Source organism: Gymnoscopelus microlampas (genome assembly GCF_963454915.1).
Source record: "Gymnoscopelus microlampas genome assembly, chromosome: 2".
In the NCBI taxonomy this organism is placed as follows: domain Eukaryota; kingdom Metazoa; phylum Chordata; class Actinopteri; order Myctophiformes; family Myctophidae; genus Gymnoscopelus; species Gymnoscopelus microlampas.
In genome coordinates this window covers 24,863,589-24,885,725 of record NC_139939.1, presented here as the reverse complement: position 1 = coordinate 24,885,725, position 22,137 = coordinate 24,863,589, and the positions used below count along the sequence as shown (strand labels likewise).

The following is a 22,137-nucleotide window of genomic DNA, read 5'->3' as shown; positions in this document are numbered from 1 at the left end:
ATGTGCTGTAGTCAGTGCTGTAGAGAGGCAGAATCTATATGATGACTGTGTAAGGCACACACTCGGACGAATGTTATACAACACGTTATGCTATGATCATTATTACTTCTGCTAAATCCTGTACTGTATAAATTATGTGAGCCATAGCTGGATGCTGCTGCTCAGCCCAGACAAGTGTTAGTTAATATACTATGGACACCTAACACTACATTTATTTAATGGCTTCAGAGCTGTAAATCCTCACTAAAACTATTTAGCGTGAATTTAAACGTTTTTTTTTATTATTCTTTTTACAGCACGGCTATAGGCCAAGCAGTCTTGTTTACTTTGTCTAACTATGTATTTACTGTGTGTGGGTGTGGGTGTGGGTGTGTGTGTGTGTGTGTGTGTGTGTGTGTGTGTGTGTGTGTGTGTGTGTAATGTGTATACTATATGTATGTATGTATGTATGTATGTATGTATGTATGTATGTATGTATGTATGTATGTATGTATGTATGTATGTACGGTACGTATGTACATACGTATCTACTATACAGTATGTACTGTATGTATCTATGTATACTAAAAAGTAGACCAAAGCTCATGCCATTACATGAAGTACCTCACCTGGTGAAACTTTAGAAGAGCATGGACGTAGTTGGGTCATAGTTGAGAATGTACATTAATTAAAACATTAATTCCTTTGGCGAATCTCTTAGTGACATCAACATTGTTCTTGTGAATGTGTTTATAATTTTTTTTATTTCCACTTGGCCAAATGAGTCGTAGACTGTTACAACACTACATGCACACAAGCAGCCAGTCTGTTTAGACTGGCTTCACCACCGAACACCATATTGTGAATCGTGCGGCTTCGTTCTCAAACTGCACTCTAAACTAATATTGAAAGTTGAAGATTGGACCTTTATTACACTCATGAATATATCTTTAATACCATTAAATTTGCTCTACCCTACCCCACAATCTGGTATTTGTTGTTTACGCACGCTGCAGCCCAAGCCTAGATTGGGTTAGAACTTGGGAAGAGAGGGTTCATGTGAGGTAAAGCGTATTCAACCCTCTTTCCTCTGAAGTGCATTATTCAACCACTTCTGTCATCTCTAACGCTGTCTTGAGTGAAACAGGTTTTGTTGTGAAGGAGAGTAGATCTGTCTTTAAAGTATCTTTAAAGTAAAAGACAACATGAAATATGGTGGTTGAGTAGCAAAACCAGGATGGATGGTCACAGACCTGAGTGGTGCAGACTGGAACCAAGACGAGCTGTTCCATGGCTTTGCTCAGATATACAGCACATCACTCCTCGCTCCAGCATAGCTGACCTAGTTTCAGACTATCATGGCTCATCCTCATACATGTGTTGGAAATCCTGGCTCATAAACACCAGAACAACACATTGCATCCATTTGTGATGCATCCATTTAGCCTTAAAGGTCTCACATAAGGATGAGAGGCTTTGCATTTTAGAACCGTGTGTGTGTGTGTGTGTGTGTGTGTGTGTGTGTGTGTGTGTGTGTGTGTGTGTGTGTGTGTGTGTGTGTGTGTGTGTGTGTGTACAGTATATATTCTGTATATACAGAACAGGACTACAGTCTCACATTGTACATCTTTGATTCTGATTGAGAGAGACATAAGAACAATTTTAGTTCCACAATATTTATAATCACTGACCTGTGACATTCAATTCTGTGTGGGATACCGTGTGTGTGTGTGTGTGTGTGTGTGTGTGTGTGTGTGTGTGTGTGTGTGTGTGTGTGTGTGTGTGCGTGCTCGCGTGCGTGCGTGTGATTCAGGGGCGCATTCTCTGTGGTCAAAAGGTGTCTGAGGATCTCATCTGGACAGGAATTTGCTGCCAAAATCATCAACACCAAGAAGCTTTCTGCCAGAGGTAGGTAACACTCAACACACACGCACACACACACACACACACACACACACACACACACACACACACACACACACACACACACACACACACACACACACACACACACACACACACACACACACACACACACATACATACATACATACATACATGAGACAGACAGACAGACGGACGGACGGACGGACGGACGGACGGACGGACGGACGGACGTGTGCACAGGCGTATGTGCAGATGAACATGCAAACCAAAGTGGCATGAGTCATCATTACTGTCCTTGGAACAGGTAGAGAGAGAGAGAAAGACAGGCAGGCAGATGGATGAACAGACAGACAGACAGACAGACAGACAGACAGACAGACAGATGTGTCAGGGACTCATTCAATCTTCATGTCCATATTTATGTGTATATGACAGAGAAGTGAAGTTGTGAAGTGAATGATGTAGGTCATTGTACTGCTCTGGTTGTACTGGACCATAGTGCATGAGCACATGCTTCTTTATACATGGATCTGTTTGGTAGTGTTTGTGCGACTGTGCATGTTTATGTGCGTGTATGAGTTTGAGTGTGTGAGTGTGAGTGTGTGTTTTCTTATTGATTCAGGGCTCTGGCTGGTCTTGTCATCCCAGGGGCAGATCTCTAGCGAAGCCGACCCAGTTCTTTCACATCCGTCACTGTAATTGTAGCTGCTGGCCTCGTTGCTTCGGGCTTGGACACACACACACACACGCGCACGCGCACGCGCGCACGCGCACGCGCACGCGCACGCGCACGCGCACGCGCACGCGCACGCACACACACACACACACACACACACACACACACACACACACACACACACACAGTAGGAAGACACACATGTGCGCTGAAAGACTCACACACTCACGCACAGCAGAAGGAACTGCCACCAGCATATCCTTTAATACTAACCAATGGTGTGTTGTCCCTTCGCTGTCCCTCTCTTTCTCTCTCCAATAGCATGCTCTGTGTCACTACATGCTTGCCCATGATATGCCCTCACTAAATGCCAAACTAAAGTCTATTTTATATACGCCATTGACACGAACGTTGAGAAAATCATCATTATTCTCGACGAGCAATATAACGGCTTTACGTAGATGTATATCAATCTTACTATGCTGCAACATTTGTATCCACTCAGTCAAAATGTATTACGTAATGTAATGTATTACATTGTATTGCACATTGTATTACAAATGTATTACATATTGTTAAAGCTTCAATTTTGTAGAACCTATCGAAGTAGCCCTTTAGCCCTGCTAGCAGCGGGCTCTAAGGATCGTAAAGGTCTCCAATGCATTGATCCCTACTGGCTGTATTGCTACTCTCTGAGTAGATTCATGATCCCTGGAGGATGAACCCCAGCTATTTATGTGATTGTGGGTGACCCCTGGTCTGTCATATTGGGGCAGTGATATGATTTGTTTTCCGTAGGTTTTAGCCTGGCTCCAGCCCCTGAATCGCTAGCTGAGTGTCAGGCTATGTCGGTTTGGTAGCGGCTGTCAGCTGTTTTAGCCACTATATTGAATTTAGATGTCACCAGACATATCAGTAGACGGAGATCTCCAATCATCTGGCTATGTGAGACCACACGCAGGCCAAAATATCAAATTTGAACTAGACTAGAGGTGTAGAAATTAATCAATGCTAAGATGCACCACGCAGATCAGAGATGTGGATGATTCCGCATCGATGAGCCGAGAGGAAGAATTATACTATATAGTTATTATGGTTGTTTATATCTAACCTTCATATTTAACCATCACTAGTACTTATAATCCATTATGATATGACATGATATGTTGTAGCTTGTAGGAGCCAAGATGTCTCCGCTAGGCCTGATAGCTATTGTTTTGGTACAGCCTGTCTTGTTATGGTTCAGCTTGTCCTTGTAACAGCTAGTATAACTTGTTTCAGTATATTGAAAGCCAACAATCTGGGCACATTTCTCAGTCAACTCATCTGTGACCAGGCCTGGAATTTCGTCATTTTAGGGGCAAGGCCGCTTGTTCTTTGGTGTTGTCCATTTTTTGAGGGCACAAAGGCCAAATGCCAGGGCAGGAAGGCCATCAAATAAAAGGTTCGATTGGGGATGGCTGTGGCAGCCTTAGACAAATTTAGAACATCACCTTATTCTCTTCAGATCATTACTTGCATCACAGGAGTCCATTTTCATATTACTTTTTCCTTCTGTAATCTTAGGTTATGCGTGATTTCTCCCATCCTACTATGATTCTACAAAGCTCTGTAGTGGTGGTGTAGTGGTGGTGAGGCCAAAGTTGGTTCTGCCCGGTTCTCCTCAGTGGTTGGAGCAGTTGATCTGAATTTGCACACAGCCATTGACCATTACCATGTGCACGGAACAGCGTAGCCTGTTTTTCGATTTCACCAAATCTCAGCTGTTTATTAGCGTTTTTGTGTAAAAGAACGTTGCCATGGTTATGGCTGCCCAGCTGTGGGATGGCCCCGCGAGCTATGGGACGAACTGCCTCCCGGGTTGCTAGATCATGTGCGCATATCCCCCCACGGGTATGGACTAGTACTATATAAATCCCATAGCCTTTGCACCCAAGAAAGACTCATATGATGGAGAGTTGGGTTGAAGCAATTTTATAGTGATGCCTTTTATAACTGCTGTGTGCATTATTTGCAGAAGGTATATCTGACTTTTTCCCTCTAGACCCTCCGGAGAAACTCCTAGCAGGTCTATTAATGGATGCTGAGGAATTTAAATATAGAATACAGCGTTGAGAGCTTTAAAAATGTCATCCCGGTATTTCTTTCAAGATTTTGTATAACAACGTTTATCAATGTTCTAAGGAGAGTGATAAAAGCACTTTATAAATAAATAGGTTTTAGAGGTCATTAGAACAAAATATAGCCATTAGCATTAATATAGAAAAATACAGAACAGTGAGATGCATCGAGATGCATCGCAAAATCTAATTGAATCATTAATAGGTGAATTGTAATATTATCGAATTGTGAGGCCAAGATTCACACCTCTACTACTTTGCACACAAGTTATCTCATAATCCAATACGCAGTTTGCAGGATGAAAACCTGTTGGTTTTGGGGACTCATGTTTTTTTTATCTAGTGCCATCCCTGGTTTGGTGTAATGAGCAGCACGTCCTCTACAGACACTGCTGGCTTTTAGAGTAGACTCCTAGTCTTGTTATTCTATTTCACTTCTGATCGCCTGCCTCACATTCTGTCCTCCGTACCTGTCCTCAACCCCTGGCTTAGTAGTTCCTCCATCACTCTCTCCTCCATCTTTAAACTGACCTTATGTTCCTTCCCTCCTCTCTGTTCATACACAGTAAAAATCCTCAGAGTTCATTTATTCCCGTTGTACAATCTCAGAGTTAGATTAACACTGAGGATCCTTCTGTGTATGCCTAGCACGCCTGCCTTGTTTCTCCTCACTCTCTATCCGTATTTTGGGTGGCTGTAGCTTAGTGGGTAGAGAGGCCGTCTGGTATTCAGAAGGTCACCGGTTCGCCTCCTTGCCCGCCCAGTAATACGTGTCAAAGTGTCCCTGAGCAACACTCAGGTCAGGGACACTTAACCGCTAACTGCTACCCCCAGAGCGCTCATCATGACCATCTGAGCAGACATCAGCTAGGTGAAGCTGAAACTGAATTTCCCCTGCGGGATTAAGGTCTACAAAAACGAATTGCTCACCTCGCTCTGTCTCTCTCTCTCTCTCTCTCGCTTGTTGCCCCCTACACACACACACACACACACACACACACACACACACACACACACACACACACACACACACACACACACACACACACACACACACACACACACACACACACACACACACACACGCACCACCACCTCACCCCCACTGACCAGAGTGTTTGTAATGGACACCTTGTCGGGGGGGATCAGTGTCTCACCACTTTGCATGCTGGGACAGATTTTCCAAAAATACTGCAAAGGGTTATCTCACCACATACACACTCATGCACACGCACAGGCACGCACGCATGGCCCCTCTCTGTCTCTGTTCTCTCTCCGTGTTTACGTGTGTATAGAGGTTTACATACAGCCATGCTGGCATGTCAGATATGGTTTTAGCCTCTTTCCGTGATAAGCCCTGGAATTGCGACTCTGATTCCCCCCTCTCTGGCAGGATCATAACCCCACCCCCACCCCACCACTCTGTCTGTGTGCACGGTAAAATCCTCAGTGTTCATTTAACTCTGATCTTGTACAAATGGAACCAAATGGTGCAAATGGTTCCATTTGTACATGCTCAGAGTTACAAATGGATCAATTAACTGTGTGTGTGTGTGTGTGTGTGTGTGTGTGAGTGGGAGTGTACAGAAGTGAAAAAAGGTTTAGTGTGGGATTGGTGGCTCGAATGCCCGGCAGCAAGGCTGTGTGTGTGTGTGTGTGTGTGTGTGTGTGTGTGTGTGTGTGTGTGTGTGTGTGTGTGTGTGTGTGTGTGTGTGTGCGTGTGTGTGTGTGCGTGCGTGCGTGCGAGTGCATGAGTCTGAGGTCCTATAGGACGAATTGCTATCCTCCAATCTGTGATCCTGATTATGCAGTATTTCATTAAGAATAGCAGATCAGTCGCTGAACGAGGGTAAAGATGAAGAATGAAAGGGCTAGGAAAAGAGATGCAAAGAGAACGACTGAGAACAGTCAGCACTCCACTAACAAGTCTGTGTGTGTGTGTGTGTGTGTGTGTGTGTGTGTGTGCGCGCACGTGTGCGTGTTTGTGTTTGAGTGTGTGCAGTTTTGCTTGCAGCGGTTAAATATTTTCCCTCTACCCTCATGCATGCGTCAGAATGCTGTCACTATCACTGCTGTTTCTCATTGTCACTTCTGTGCTTACGTTTGTGTGCGCTGTGTTTATGTGCTTACGTGTGTATGTACCCTCTCGTGTATGTGTGTATGTATGTATATGTATGTATTTGTGAACCAATGTATGACCTTGTGTTTGTCCGTGTGTGTGTGTGTGCGTGTATACGTGCACACGCGTGTGTACATGCGCACAGGTGCTGTGAACTTTATATTGGCAGCAGTGGTTCTCATCTTGTCTTAACAGTTAGTGCAGCAATGTTGAATCCATTCCAATAAAGACGTGCCAAAGTTTTTAAAAAGCCCAATGATGTCACCGTGTAAATATCGCAATGCATCTCGGGAATGACGCGGTTGGTAAATGATAGCGTAAGTTGTAAGTGACATTTAAAAGAGGGTGTACAGAACATTTTAAAACCTTTATTAACCACTTTAAACCTGGCATCCCCATTTCATGCATGTCATTATAGGAGAAGATTTTCACATATACATCTTATTTTTTTAGACTTTCCAAAACTGATTTGCAAGCTCACAATTGTATGTAAGCCAAACCGATATACTGGTCATTGATCACAAGGGGAAAAGCCTGGTAAAAAAGAAAAAAGTACAGCATCAACCTGACTTCCTTCTGGTGTACTTCCTGTACTTCTACTTGGACACTTTCAGTAGCAGTTCTTGCCCAGCACCGTCCCCATGTGAATTCAGCCTGCACTCTCTATTTCAACTCGAAACTTTTGAGGTCATGATGTTTTGCCCTTTGAAAAGCCCGACTGTTGCCGTTTTGTCTTTCTTTATCATCACGGTCGCTGACTGCGCTAGTTCATGCTTCTGTAAGTGACCCTATTAGATAGTGGGCAGTTTCTATGGTAACCGGGTGTGCCACGGTTTGTTCTGGCACCTTATCTGCAGGTGTCATGGTAACGGAGATGATGGCTGTTGCTGCAATATGTAAGAGAGACTACCACAATGACACCTGCCTCTGTGAGTGTGGGCGTGCGTGTATAAGTGTGTGCAGTAGTGCATGTGTGTGTGCGTGCCTGAGTGCGTGCGCGTGGGTGTTTGTCCTTTAGTTTGTCTTTCTGTTCATGTCGTTCCTCCTGTAGCTCTCACGTACTAGGCAACAGAAAAGAGAGATTAAGGAGTGATCAAGGAGAAGAGGAGGCATCACATGACATTAAGGGTAGTTCAAGGTTAAAAATAAAACCATGGTCTCTCTCTCTCTCTCTCTCTCTCTCTCTCTCTCTCTCTCTCTCTCTCTCTCTCTCTCTCTCTCTCTCACACACACACACACAAATTCACACTACTGTAAATGTGTATTTTGTTCTAGCTGATGCTCACCTGTCTGGCCATGCAGACTGCCTGAGTATACTAGAAGAGATACATGAGACTTTTTAGACTGCACCTCTGTGTGTGTTTTTCAGTATGTTGGTGAAAAGTACCCCCATTTGCACAAACTAGGGCACTGGACTCTGCAAAGAAAGCTAGGGCATTCTTAATTAGAGAGCTTTCTCTCTCTCCCTCTCTCTCTCTCTCTCTCTCTCTCTCTTTCTCTCTCTCTCTCTCTTTCTCTCTCTCTCTCTCTCTCTCTCTCTCTCTCTCTCTCTCTCTCTCTCTCTCTGTGGTCTGTCGCATGCATGTACTTCTTTAGATCTCCTGTCCTCTCCACCCCATCCGGTCCTTACTGTAACTTCCTCCTCTCATTCTCTGACCTGGCTGTCCGCTGTTCCTTCTGTTTAGTCTTTAGGCCGCACAGCACCAAAGTCTCATGACCATCTTTATCTATTTTTAAACTCTAAAAGAGGTATCGTGTTTAAAGCCATCGGACACAAATCAATAGACATCGCTTCAAATGCCATAGTTCTAAGTGCATTACGTTAGCCAACACTACAGTTATATTTTATACTTTGTGTCTGTGGAAGGGCTGTGCGCACTGTTATTCTTTACGTTTTATGTTTTTTTGTGTTTGTGCGTGTGTCCTTGACCCAGCTGCGATGCGACATTACAAAGTCTAAACCAGTTGTGCTATAAACACGCCCCCTTCTGTGGCCAACGCGGAAGTGCCTTTTTCAAACAACCGCGGACTCTTTTTTTTCGCCGATAAAGTATAGTTTTGGACCATGACGGAGGCGCGCCGACTCAGCAGACCTTGAGGCCGAGGAGACGCGCCCGAGCGCCTCCAGGCGCGAGTGCCCGCGTCGACCGGCCGAAGGTCTGCTAGTCGACTCAGCGCCGTTCGAGTTGTGTACCGATAGGGACAGAATAGTAAATAATGTTTTGCTGAGAGCGTTTGCCCCAACTGTCACTCAAAGTGGCTACTGGCCAATCGCAGCGCGTCCTTGCACAAGCGTATTGGCCAATCATGCACAACTGGTTTAGACTATGGAGTCACGCAGCTGCGATGCCTGTTGGGCAAGATAAAAAATAAATACATCTTCTCATGAAAGGAAAAAGTGTGTGTGTGGAACAGTGTATAGTGTGTATGGTGAATACCTGAACATTGCATTTCTTAACATGCAAACTGTGACTGTGCACATGGCTCATGATTGTATGCATGTTACCATTGGTCTATGGCTTCTTGTCTGTCAGAATGACAGCACACACCCCTCTCTTCCCATCACTATAGCTTAGACCATTTTTATGCAATAGTCTACCGCGCATGGCCGGGTTGTGCTGGATAAGATAACGGAAGACATTATTACAGACTTGGAGCAATATACTCTGGGCCATTTTTATCTCTGACACCAGACACCTTTTGTTTCTTCGCTCAAGAGAGAAAGCAGCGGCATTATCGTCTGTGGCTTCGTAATTCTCCCCCTCTTTTGGGAACCAGCAGACGGTGACACACTGTCTCAGCGTTCTGACAGGAGTTTATAACAGAACCCATGGTTCTGACAGGAATTTGTAACAGAACCCATGGTTCTGACAGGAGTTTGTAACAGAACCCATGGTTCTGACAGGAGTTTATAACAGAACCCATGGTTCTGACAAGATCACAGAACCCATGGTTCTGACAGGAGTTTATAACATAACCCATGGTTCTGACAGGAGTTTATAACAGAACGACCCATGTTTATGACAGGAGTTTATAACAGAACCCATGTTTATGACAGGAGTATATAACAGAACCTATGGTTCTGACAGGAGTTTATAGCAGAACCCATGTTTATCACAGGAGTTTATAACAGAAACCAGGGTTCTGCAGTGGGCAGAAAATAACCTTATGGATGAGTGCTACAGAGGATGTTTTATTCACCCCACCACATCTTTTTAATTAAAACAGTTAATTAAATTGGAGCAGCACAATCTAGGCACCCTTTGTATACGTGTGTGTGTGTGTGTGTGTGTGTGTGTGTGTGTGTGGTGTGTGTGGTGTGTGTGGTGTGTGTGGTGTGTGTGGTGTGTGGTGTGTGTGGTGTGTGTGGTGTGTGTGGTGTGTGTGTGTGTGTGTGTTTTTCATTTTCCAGGGGAGTGAGTACTTGGCCAGCAGAATTTAATGTGGGTTGCCTCCAACGTCCTCTGCTTAGATGTAAATATCTGTTTATTTGTTTTTTCCCCAGGACTAAATATGCATAAATTGACAGCCAACCAAACCTAAAAAACGATCAATGGTTTCCCCAATGGCCTCTGCTCAGAGGTAATTATGTATACTTTAGTGTGTACAGTATAGTGTATACTGTAGATCGTCTTCCTGACAGAAATGTGAAAATATGCCTTCACTTCACTTGTATGATAACTTTAGACTGGTCTGGTGAGTTGTGTGTGAAGATACTGTGCGCCCAAAACGTTTGTACATATTTCCTATTCTTAATATACCTATTGTGTATTTCATCCCTTTCAGTCACACAATTTAGTTCTATTACAATTATTGCTTTCTCTGTATAGAAATTCTTTTGAGCTATTTTCACCACAGACATCTCAAACAACTACTGGAGTTTAGCAGTTGTTTTAGCCATTTTCTTACCCTACTGTTTAAGGAAAAACAGACCACTACTTGGCCAGGATATAATGTAGACCCTGTATACTGTATGTGTACTCATTAACTGAAAAGACAAGTGAATAGACCGGTATATTGACAGACAAGGATGAGAGTCACGCAGATGGAGAGACTGACAGCAGACAGTCTGACAGACATCATTAGACCAGCATATCTCTACATTTGTGGAAGTACTGCTCTCGGCATATGCAAATTTTTACGCAACAAATCTCTCAGCAGGCTGCAGCCTGGCACACAGAAATACACACACACGCGCACGCACGCACGCACGCACGCACGCACACACACACACACACACACACACACACACACACACACACACACACACACACACACACACACACACACACACACACACACACACACACACACACACACACACACACACACACACACACACACACACACACACTGTAGAATTAACAAGAATGTATTGGGAATAAAGTGGAATAAATTGGTTTGCTCAGGCTATATTTAGCATGTCATACTGTATGCGTATGGAAACAAACCTTTTATAGTATAAGCAGACATAATTGTAAACCCTTCTTATTAAAATGACAAACATATGTCACCCATTTAGTTGAGCTGAACTTTGATTTAATGAGATTCATTTAACATTGAAATATACTTCCCTTATACAAAACATTCCCTTATACAAAAAACTCTCTCTCTCTCTCTCTCTCTCTCTCTCTCTCTCTCTCTCTCAGTCTCTCTCTCTCTCTCTCTCAAAGAAAAAAGTCCTCCGGCCTCAATATCCTTTCCATGGACTTCCTCAATGTCAGACTCTGATGCCTCGTCTTAGTTCAGTTGAACTTTAATTAAATGAGTTGACTCATTTAACATGTAACATGTAACAAACTACAAAAATATTCCTATGACTCCCTTTCAAAAAAGAGAATATTCCTCTCGGGCCTCCATATCCTCTCCATGGACTTCCTCAGTGTCCGACTCTTATGCCTCGTCTTCACAATCATCATCTTCACGAATCACCATAGAAGCTTCTTGAGGTTGGCTCTGTGTCAGGCTCAAAGAACCTCAAGTTTGCCCGAATGGCCACCAGTTTTCCAACTCTATCATTGGGCGGCCTGTAGCATGCCTCTGAGTCGACTGATGTCTGTGAGATCTGGAAGATAAAGGAGGCAATAGGAAAAGTGCCTCAGATGCACAAAGTCCCTTCCACCAGGTGGCTGATGAGATACAGTATGTTGGCATGACTGTCATGTTCCATTGCCTTCCGAAAGCCCTTACGTGGTAGAGTACTTTAAATGCCATACACATGGCATACTTTTAACCAAAACATGCCATAAGGCCTAGTATTGCTTTTTCATGTGAATTCCCCTCCAAATACGTTAACTATTTAATTTAGATATGATTTTATTTTTAAAATATGCACATTTCCAGACCCTTTGCAACCCCAGACACAGCCAAGTGTAAAATGAGTCCCATCATGTTATAGAAAAGGACATTTTAAGTCTAATACTCTACTATGCTACTATGGGCGTGAAGCATTTAGTAGACCACCTGACATTTTCATGTGAACCATTCCTGGTCAGGAATGGTTCTCAGTATGCTGGTGGTAAAACAGTGGCACTAAATGTATTTTCTACCCAGAACAAAAGCCATGATGAAATGTCACTTTTTTTGTTTGTATTTCAGCAGAGTTGATAGGGTTCACCCCTCCATGGTTCTGTACAGTTGGCTAGTTGTGTGTGAACTCTCAGTGTTGGTTATTTGCATGCAAGGCTGGTTCCACTGCAGAGAAGAGGAGCGGACTGACATTCTGATTGGTGCAGGAGTTGCTAGACAACAGATGTCCAGCTGGCTAGGAGGTGGACTACCTGTGGAGGAAACAGAGAGTGAGTGAGAGAGAGAGAGAGAGAGAGAGAGAGAGAGAGAGAGAGAGAGAGAGAGAGAGAGAGAGAGAGAGAGAGAGAGAGAGAGAGAGAGAGAGAGAGAGAGAGAGAGAGAGAGAGAGAGAGAGAGAGAGAGAGAGAGAGCCAGAGGGCAAAGGAGGGTACACAGTCAAATCCATTTACTTTAAGTCTGAGGACTTATTAAGCCATGTGAACCCCATTTTGGACACATTCAGTGCCTACAAATGCACACGTTATTTATGAAACGGGTGCACAGACCTGGAGACGCAGTTTACTTGTAATTTTTGTGCACCTTGCATGCCATGATGCCATCGCAAAGTGTGACAGACATCATTAGACCAGCATATCTCTACATTTGTGGAAGTACTGCTCTCGGCATATGCAAATTTTTACGCAACAAATCTCTCAGCAGGCTGCAGCCTGGCACACAGAAATACACACACACGCGCATGCACGCACGCACGCTCACGCTCACACACACACACACACACACACACACACACACACACACACACACACACACACACACACACACACACACACACACACACACACACACACACACACACACACACACACAGTCTCTAGGTAGAACAACTCACCTGCTCTGTAGGCCAGGCTCCTGACTACTGTTCCGCAGTTTAGGCTGAATTGAGTCCACGATTTCCACAGCGTCAACAAGAACGGAGACAGGAGAGGAGGACATGAGAGAAAAATAGGCGTCCTATTTTATTCCGAAAAAAGTAGAACCCTCCGCTCATCTCTCCCTCTCTCACCCCCCCTCCCTCTCTCTGCTCCCCTCTCTCTCTGTCTCGCTGTCTCTCCCTGTCCTGAAGCAAAGCTAAAATGGGTCGCCGAAAGCACTCAGTGAGAAAGACGTTTGTGCTGAAGTCAGTGGACATAATTCCCTTCAACCTGTAAGGGAAGATTCAACACCCACATCATATTTCAATGAGTAATACAGAATCATTCTGGTCCCATAAAGTAAAGAGAAAGACAATTTATGGGCCATACAGAAATGAACCAGGCCTCTCTGTGCTAGCATAGCATTGCTGCTTTTGCGAGCTTCACTGTATAGTGTACAGTACATATCTGTTGTTGAGCATCATTTACCATATCCTGTTGGAATTAACATGTACATTAACATTGAAAAGAAGCTCTTGGACCTGGAATTAGAACAGCTGAGACCAACTGAACAACTGATCTAGGACTAAGACACTCCAGCAACCATCGATCAGAGGCTGTTTGGTGGGATTATGGCAAGGAATTGGGAGATTTGAAAAGATATCAGTAGATTACACTTTACTCTCAATAATGGCCCTGGGATATTGTAGAAGGATGTTGAAGAGTTAGGGATTGAATTCCAGTGCAGTGAGATTTTGCTGCCAGGGCACTGGCATCGATGCATACAGGGAGTGATCTACAGCAGTGGTTCTCAAACTTTTTCATGTCAAGGACCCCCAAATTGACACTTATTAGCCCGCGGACCCCCATTTGAAAAGATAAGCCACGGACCCCCATAAGAGAAGATTTTTTTTACGGCTCAAGCAGTGATTCTCAACCATTTTAATTCCAAGGACCCCCAGTTTGACATGCATTAGGGCTACAGACCCCCATTTAATGGCATTTCTATCACTTGGACCGCAATTTATATTGTAAAATCTATGTCAATTTAACTCTGAGAGTGTACAAATGGAACCAATGGACCCGTTAGGGTCCATTTGGTTCCATTTGTACACTCTCAGAGTTACAGACCCATAAGGGTCCATTTGGTGCCTAATCTATCATTTAGCTGGGGACCCCCTGGAACTCCCTCAAGGACCCCTGGGGGTCCCCGGACCCCACTTTGAGAACCAGTGATCTACAGTACCAAGACAATATTACTGATTTATTCTTGGTTGCGTGCCGTGTCACGGGCCGAAAATAGCAGATCTATAAGCTCACAACGTGTCGCGTATGTCACGTGCAATGTTTTACAAAAAAATGCATGCCTTGTTAAATCAAGACAGCAAGGCCTTGAGGCTCGTGAGGAGCACCTGAGTGAGCCAATAGGCGAACGAGTGCCCGCGACGGACTGCCTGATGGCCTCGTGTGTCTAAGCGAGCAATGTCTGAGTTAGCAAGCCGCGGTGGACGGAATAGGATATCATGTGAACAAATAGGAGTGCTCCCGCCTCTGTTGCTGCACGCGTCTCAGCGGAAGGGGCCGTGGTTTTTGTGCTCAACCCGTTGGAAATTGCTTACATGCAGATAAGCATCTTGCATAACAAATCAATGCAACTCACTTCACATCTTGCATAACAGGCGTTTCTTCAACACACCCTCAAATGGAGATGAAAGCCATTCATAGAGAGGAACATTTTAAACTATCAAAACTCTCTCATCTCTTATAGATCATCAGAAGTTGGAGAGAGAGGCCAGGATTTGCCGTTTATTGAAGCACCCCAACATTGGTAAGCTGCAATTTCACAGTCTTGATATATGCACACATAATCGTATGCACGCACTCTCTCTCTCTCTCTCTCTCTCTCTCTCTCTCACTCTCTCTCTCTCACACACACACACACACACACACACACACACACACACACACACACACACACACACACACACACACACACACACACATTCTTTGCTTCTCAGGTCCCTGAAGATTCTTCGTATGGATATTCATCTTCCAGACACGGTCATGGACTGTGTGTGTGTGTGTGTGTGTGTGTGTGTGTGCGCGCGTGTGTGTGTGTGTGTGTGTGTGTGTGTGTGTGTGTGTGTGTGTGTGTGTGTGTGTGTGTGTGTGTGTGTGTGTGTGTGTGTGTGTGTGTGTGTGTGTGTGTGTGTGTGTGTGCGTGGGTGCAGGTGTGTGTGTGCATGCATGTCTGCGTGTGCATGTGAATGCACTCACATCTAATGATGATGTATCTGTGCGCTCTCCCAGCTGAGTCATCAGGAAGAGAAGAGAGCCTCGGTTCTCTTTCCCCTCTCTCTCTCTCTCTCTCTCTCTCTCTCTCTCTCTCCCCCTATTCTTTTTCTTCTCTAACTTCTTGACCTCTTTATCCTTTTTCCTAGTTATACCGCTGATAGAACTTATTTCTCTGTTCTCTCTTGTTCCCCACTCATCTATTCACACCATTCTTCTCTCTTCTTATCTTTTTTGTCTCCGTTGTTATCTCCCGTCTCTAACCAATAAAAGTCTCAGACCAGTAAAGTAACACTGTGGCCATGATCCCACAAGGTTTCTAAGGTACGATGCTCTGAGAAGGTTTGAGAACTCAGTGATTCCGAGTTAAATTGACACTCGCATTTTACTCTTCGATTTTCACTCCTAATCCTTAATTCTTCCCAGTCCAAAACCTTAATACTATGAGGTGAAATAAGGCAAAGATAAATGGAAGAGTAGCTAGTACTGTATGCTCACAGGTCCAAAGCAGATGCTGGGAAATAAACAAGCAATGAAATGGAAAAGAAACCCACACACTGGACACCATTTACTGAAAAGCAGATAAGGTGTGATCTTTCTCACCCTACCTCACATTAAAAACAAAAAATAAATTAATGTCTAATACAGGCCAACATATTTTTTTGTCCCCTCATGTGAACCAAATAAATATTTTTTTTATACTTGGTGGCATTACATGTTATCAAACATTTCTTGGAATATTTCAGATGCCATGCTGGGTTGGAAGTTGAATACAATTCATGTTCGTAGTCTGGCCTGTTCTACACTTGGGGGTGTGATGGATGTTTAAAAAGAACATTGCTGCTAGTTTCAACTTCCATAGCGATAAGTACAAGCACGCTATTACATTTTATAATGTCACCTCCTCAAGTACTTAGTCGGCCTTGGCTAGAGAGGCCGTCTGGTAATCAGCAGGTCACCGGTTCACCTCCCAGCCTGCCCAGCTTTCGCGTCGAAGTGTCCCTGAGACAATTAACCTCTAACAGCTCCCTTCCGAGTGCCCCTGAGCAGCCATCAGCTTGGTGAGGGTGAAACTGAATTTCCAACAGGGATTAAATGAATAAAGGTCTACCTTCACATCTACTGTACAATCAAGTCATCGGTTGCCATCTTTAAATGTTATTATTATCACCAACGTGATGCACAGTGCACACTATCACTGTTCAACTTGGATACCTCTTCTCTCTGCTGAATAAGAATATACTACAATTGACAGATATACAGTATCAGCTCCCCTGGCTTAAATGCTACTAAATTGCTTGGTGAAGGCATTTCAATAGGTACTGTACACCAAATGAAATGTGTCAAATGTTTCAGATTCAAAGGGTTTAAGTTGTGGTTTAGTGACACTCTGCGACGTGTTAACTGTGTTAACTAATTTGGAAATTCCTGACAGAATTCTTATAATAGAGGTCAGTTACTGTATTCTCACAGGCTTTCTCTGAGCACAACAGCTGCAACACAACCTTGCCATGCGCGTGTACTCTTTAACCTAATTAACCCCAACTTCCCTATTTTGGGCATCGCATAGCTTGTAGATGGGCTATTTTTGCTATTTGTCGTACAGTGAGGCTGTAGGGCTTAAGTGGTTATTGGTTAACAATGACCAACACAGATTGTCATGCTAATGAGGAGACAATTAACTATTATGGACTGCAGCTTGTTTTAAACTCAGACTAATGAAACGTGTTTATCTTGTGCACCGTGCAAACAAAACTTGCTTTTAAGCAGAGGCATAGAGGATGATTGTGATAATGAATATTCCTCCTCTCTATGGCGATGGTTTCCCCTTTCATTTGGGCTTTTACCTCTTGTTCTACGGCAAGTCTCTTCTCTGTGTTTGCATTTTCACCCTTTTGTTGTTCTCTCTCCCAGTACGACTCCATGACAGCATATCAGAAGAGGGCTTCCATTATCTGGTGTTTGATCTGTAAGTCAAGCACGCACACATGCACACACGCACGCACAAATGCATACATACAGTACATATACACACACACACACACACACACACACACCAAATTGTACACTACTGTGTATGTGAGGTTAACAGTTCCAGACTTGGTCTCACGTGTCTCTAACAGACTGACCTATATACACCATCCTGTTGCCTATTGGAGGAGCTGGCTTAGCCCATGGCCTGAGGGCCCGCCTATAGAAGAGCCTCAGGAGAGATTTATGTCCCCACAGACATAACACATTCACACACAGTCACCAAACTATACATATCAAGATTGCACACACTAACATATGTACACATAGTACATACAGTAAATGTACTCCCTCACACGCATGCAGAAATGCACACACAGCACACACACACACACACACACACACACACACACACACACACACACACACACACACACACACACACACACACACACACACACACACACACGCTTATATACATATACTACAGACATGCATTATATACATATAATTTAGAAATAGGTCCCATGCACACTGCACCATCAAAGCACCTAAAAGTGTTGATGATTAATGTACATACTTAGATGTTTCTTACCTTACTACTTCTTATTCTTAATTATTTCTTTCGTTATTGTTGTTATCGATGCCACAAATAATCTTACTCTTGTGTACTTATGTAAGAGATGAAACAAATACATCTTGAATGTTGAAGGGAAGAGGGTTAGGCGTATCGTTACGTCAGGACACACTAAGGATTTTACTGTGTATCTCTTACGGCGGCCATAGTTTAGCGGGTAGAGAGGTCGTCTGGAAATCAGAAGGTCACCGGTTCGCCTACGTGTCCCTGAGCAAGACACTTAACCACCCCTAACTGCTCCCCCCGACCCTCGAGGCGCTCATCCTGATCATCTGAGCAGTCATCAGCTGGGTGAAGCTGAAACTGGATTTTCCCCGTGGGATTAGTAACAATGGTCTCCCCTTCCCTTCTCCTTCTCAGGGTCACAGGAGGAGAGCTGTTTGAAGACATCGTAGCCAGGGAGTACTACAGTGAGGCTGATGCCAGGTACGCACATGCAAACGCACGCACGCACACATGCACGCACACATGCACGCACACACACACGCACACACACACACACACACACACACACACACACACACACACACACACACACACACACACACACACACACACACACACACACACACACACACACACACACACACACACATTGAGCTGAGTATAGCAGCGCTTATACTGTGTGTTATATTGTGCATGTATGCACTTGTGTGTGTGTGTGTGTGTGTTTGCTCGCGTGCGTGTTTATTTCACATATGGTTCTATCAGAGGCGCGAAAGCGCTGTCTCAGCTCTCATATGGTTATTTATAAAGGTGATTAATGATATGTGGTATGAAGTATTAATCATACAAGACATACCTTACAATAACAGCTTTATGTTCATATTACCTCCCTGGGGAGAGAGGCAATGATGCAGAACGAGAGAGAGAGAGGGGTAGAGAGAATGAAAGGAATGGGGAAAGATGGAGGTGGAAAGAAATAAAAAATAGCGTAAAACTGTTGAGAGGTCAAAGGAAGGATGCATTAGAGAAGAGAATAGAGATATCATTTTAGAATGATTAAGAACCATCCTGGCCTTCATGCTGTCTTTTCTTTTTTAGACAGACTGTGTAACTCTTTTTTAAATTGCACTGTTTATAGCTTGTAATGTCAGGGATATATCTCCACATGACCAGAGGTAAACATTCTAGAGACAAGAAAAATATCTGCCATAGGAATATGTACAATGTACAGTAATATAACTCTTCCCCTCCGTTCATTTCCCATTTCCATGAATCCCCTTCTGTCCCCCCCCCCCCCAACAGCCACTGCATACAACAGATTCTGGAGAGCGTGCACCACTGCCATGTTAATGGAATTGTCCACAGGGATCTGAAGGTTTGTATAGCCGCAGCGACAGTCATATCTGGAGCTCGGTGCGTTCAACAGGTGGCAAGCAGCAGGTCACTGTGTATTACATCATACCCCCAAAACCCTCATTCTCATATCTATGAAACTTTACCCTTTTGTTTTTGTCATTGTTTATTTTGATGAAGGAAACAAATGCTTTTGTTTCTCACAGAATACAAAAATCGAACATTTACAGTGTAGTTCATTTTACAGTGTAATAGTATCTAATGGAGGTGGTTTGGCTGTGACCTTGGCTTAGAAACTTGGTGCAAGTCTGGTTTAAAGTCACAGTTTTAAAACCCTTCTCAAGCAAAGAGACACTTAGAGCCTGTTCTACTGTTACAGCAGTTACTGCACTATTGTGTTATTAAATATTTTCGGTTCAATATTCCTTCCTGTCAATGCCAGGAATAAGGCTCCTGTAATATTACCCAGGGGCGTTGCAGAGAGAGAGAGAGAGAGAGAGAGAGAGAGAGAGAGAGAGAGTGAGAGTGTGTGTGTGTGTGTTTGGGGTGGGAGAGTGAAACACTTGACAATGGTAAGCAAGCACATGCCGGCAACTCAGGAAAGACAACCCATTTGCATAATTATGTAAAACTTATGTTAAGATGTGAAACATTTTCCAAGTTCATGAATATTCCATGGCAAACTTCCCAAATGTTATTTTATGTGGAGTAAAAACAGCAAGAGAGACTGAGAGATATCGCTTGTCGCTTCAATCTATTGATTCAAACGCATTCTGAATTGACCATATAGGAAGCATTGTTCACATACTTTATTTTCTCAAACCCTGTTTTTATTATTGGAATTGACGTCTCTGTTGGGATAAAAGATAACTCGGGGATGTGTCTCACACACACATGAGTTGAGGTTTTAATACTACATTACCAGGAGAAATTAAATCCTTTTGGAGAAATATTCTGGTGTCATCTGCTGCCTGTGTGCTGTGCGGCTCTGTGGTTGGAATAAAAAGACTGGATTTTAAAATGCAGTAGGTTGGAGTGTCTAAATGTTAGGAAATGTATTATTCATTAGGACACACTGTCTCACTGGCCTTAGGTTAGCAGAGACCTTTCTGGCTTATGCACCGGTATCTTTTCCTCTCTGTGTGCTGGGGGCTTGCATGCGTTTAGGAATGTGCTAAACTGTCTGTCAGTGTGAAGTGTCTGTTTGTTTTTACAGAAATATGTGTGTGTGGCTGAGTCACTTGTTTTGACACTCACATCTCCTGTTACACCTCACCACCCTCTTTAGCCTTCCCCCTGCAGTGTGCACTAGGTTCTCACTCACACATTCAAACACATGGATTGGCGTAAGCGTGGAACAGACCACCACGGCTGGCATCAATCCATGTATTCGGAATTCGTGAGTAGGTTGGAGCCAGGTGCACAGCTCCAGTGTGGAAGTGCTCAGCTAGAGATTTGTTCTACAGCCCTCGGTCCTGTGAGCATTACCGTCTGTCTGCCATTTGTCTGACAGAAAGGGAGTTGCCCCGGCTACTGATTTAAGAGCAGTTTAGTATATTTACCCCTAATGGTTTGGATTAGGATTTGGTGAGTCTAATCTGATCCTAGATCTGTGTCTGTGGGCAACCTATTCCCAGAGCGTATGTCCTCTCGCCTCTAACCTGTTTGACTCCGCCCCCCTCAGCCTGAGAACCTTCTATTGGCCAGTAAGCTGAAGGGGGCGGCGGTCAAGTTGGCTGACTTTGGGCTGGCTATCGAGGTGCAGGGGGACCAGCAGGCATGGTTCGGTGAGTATTCGACCTGGAACGCATCTGTGTCACTTTAGATTTCTTTGGCTATTCAAAAATAGCAGATCTACAAGCTCATAGCGCGGAGTGCCGCACTATGAGCTTGTAGATCTGCTATTTTTGAAAAATCTTGAAAACATTTTTTTTTTTTTTTTTTTTTTTAAACTGTTAGGATTTCGAAAACATTTTTAAGAATCGCCTAAGGTCTTAATGAGTTAGATCAATAAACCAATCAACCAGCCAATCAATCAATCAATCAATCTATCTATCTATCTATCTATCTATCTATCTATCTATCTATCTATCTATCTATCTATCTATCTATCTATCTATCTATCTATCTATCTATCTATCTATCTATCTATCAATCAAACAAGCAAGTCAGTCAACTGAACTAGTCATTGAACTGCCCATTCCCTCCCGCCACCATTCCATATTTTCTGCATCCATCTCTCTCCTCCAGGTTTTGCTGGCACTCCGGGCTACCTGTCTCCAGAAGTTCTGAGGAAAGACCCGTATGGGAAACCTGTGGACATGTGGGCCTGTGGTAAATAACCTTTTCTCACCTCTCATGTCCTTCGAGCTTAAGCCTGACAACACTGCTGCCTTTTGTGGGCTGGTTGGGTCTTCTCCACCTTGGGTTTCACCGTATTTGAACATGCATCGTGTGTGATTGTGTTTCTGTCTGTGGTGGACGTACATTGGCCATATTTGTATGGGTCCATCCTGTCGGGATGCTTGACGTTACCTGTAACTTCCTGCCAGGGGTGATCCTTTACATCCTGTTGGTGGGATACCCTCCCTTCTGGGACGAGGACCAACATCGCCTCTACCAGCAAATCAAGGCTGGGGCCTACGATGTAAGAGCACACACACACACGCACGTGCACACGCACACGCACACGCACACACACACACACACACACACAC

General features: G+C 43.9%; 1 protein-coding gene across 3 annotated transcripts in view; it reads left to right on the top strand.

Annotated features, from left to right (window-relative positions):
* Nucleotides 1–22,137, top strand: part of camk2d2 (calcium/calmodulin-dependent protein kinase (CaM kinase) II delta 2) — a 41,891-nt gene that overhangs the window by 1,719 nt on the left and 18,035 nt on the right. For all 3 annotated transcript variants that reach the window (XM_084074062.1, XM_084074061.1, XM_084074063.1), the window contains exons 2-9: nucleotides 1,793–1,887; nucleotides 14,990–15,049; nucleotides 17,428–17,482; nucleotides 18,482–18,547; nucleotides 19,370–19,442; nucleotides 21,105–21,207; nucleotides 21,671–21,754; nucleotides 21,973–22,067. In XM_084074062.1, coding sequence (XP_083930188.1) covers nucleotides 1,793–1,887; nucleotides 14,990–15,049; nucleotides 17,428–17,482; nucleotides 18,482–18,547; nucleotides 19,370–19,442; nucleotides 21,105–21,207; nucleotides 21,671–21,754; nucleotides 21,973–22,067 — 631 coding nt within the window. The remainder of the gene's footprint in view (nucleotides 1–1,792; nucleotides 1,888–14,989; nucleotides 15,050–17,427; nucleotides 17,483–18,481; nucleotides 18,548–19,369; nucleotides 19,443–21,104; nucleotides 21,208–21,670; nucleotides 21,755–21,972; nucleotides 22,068–22,137) is intronic.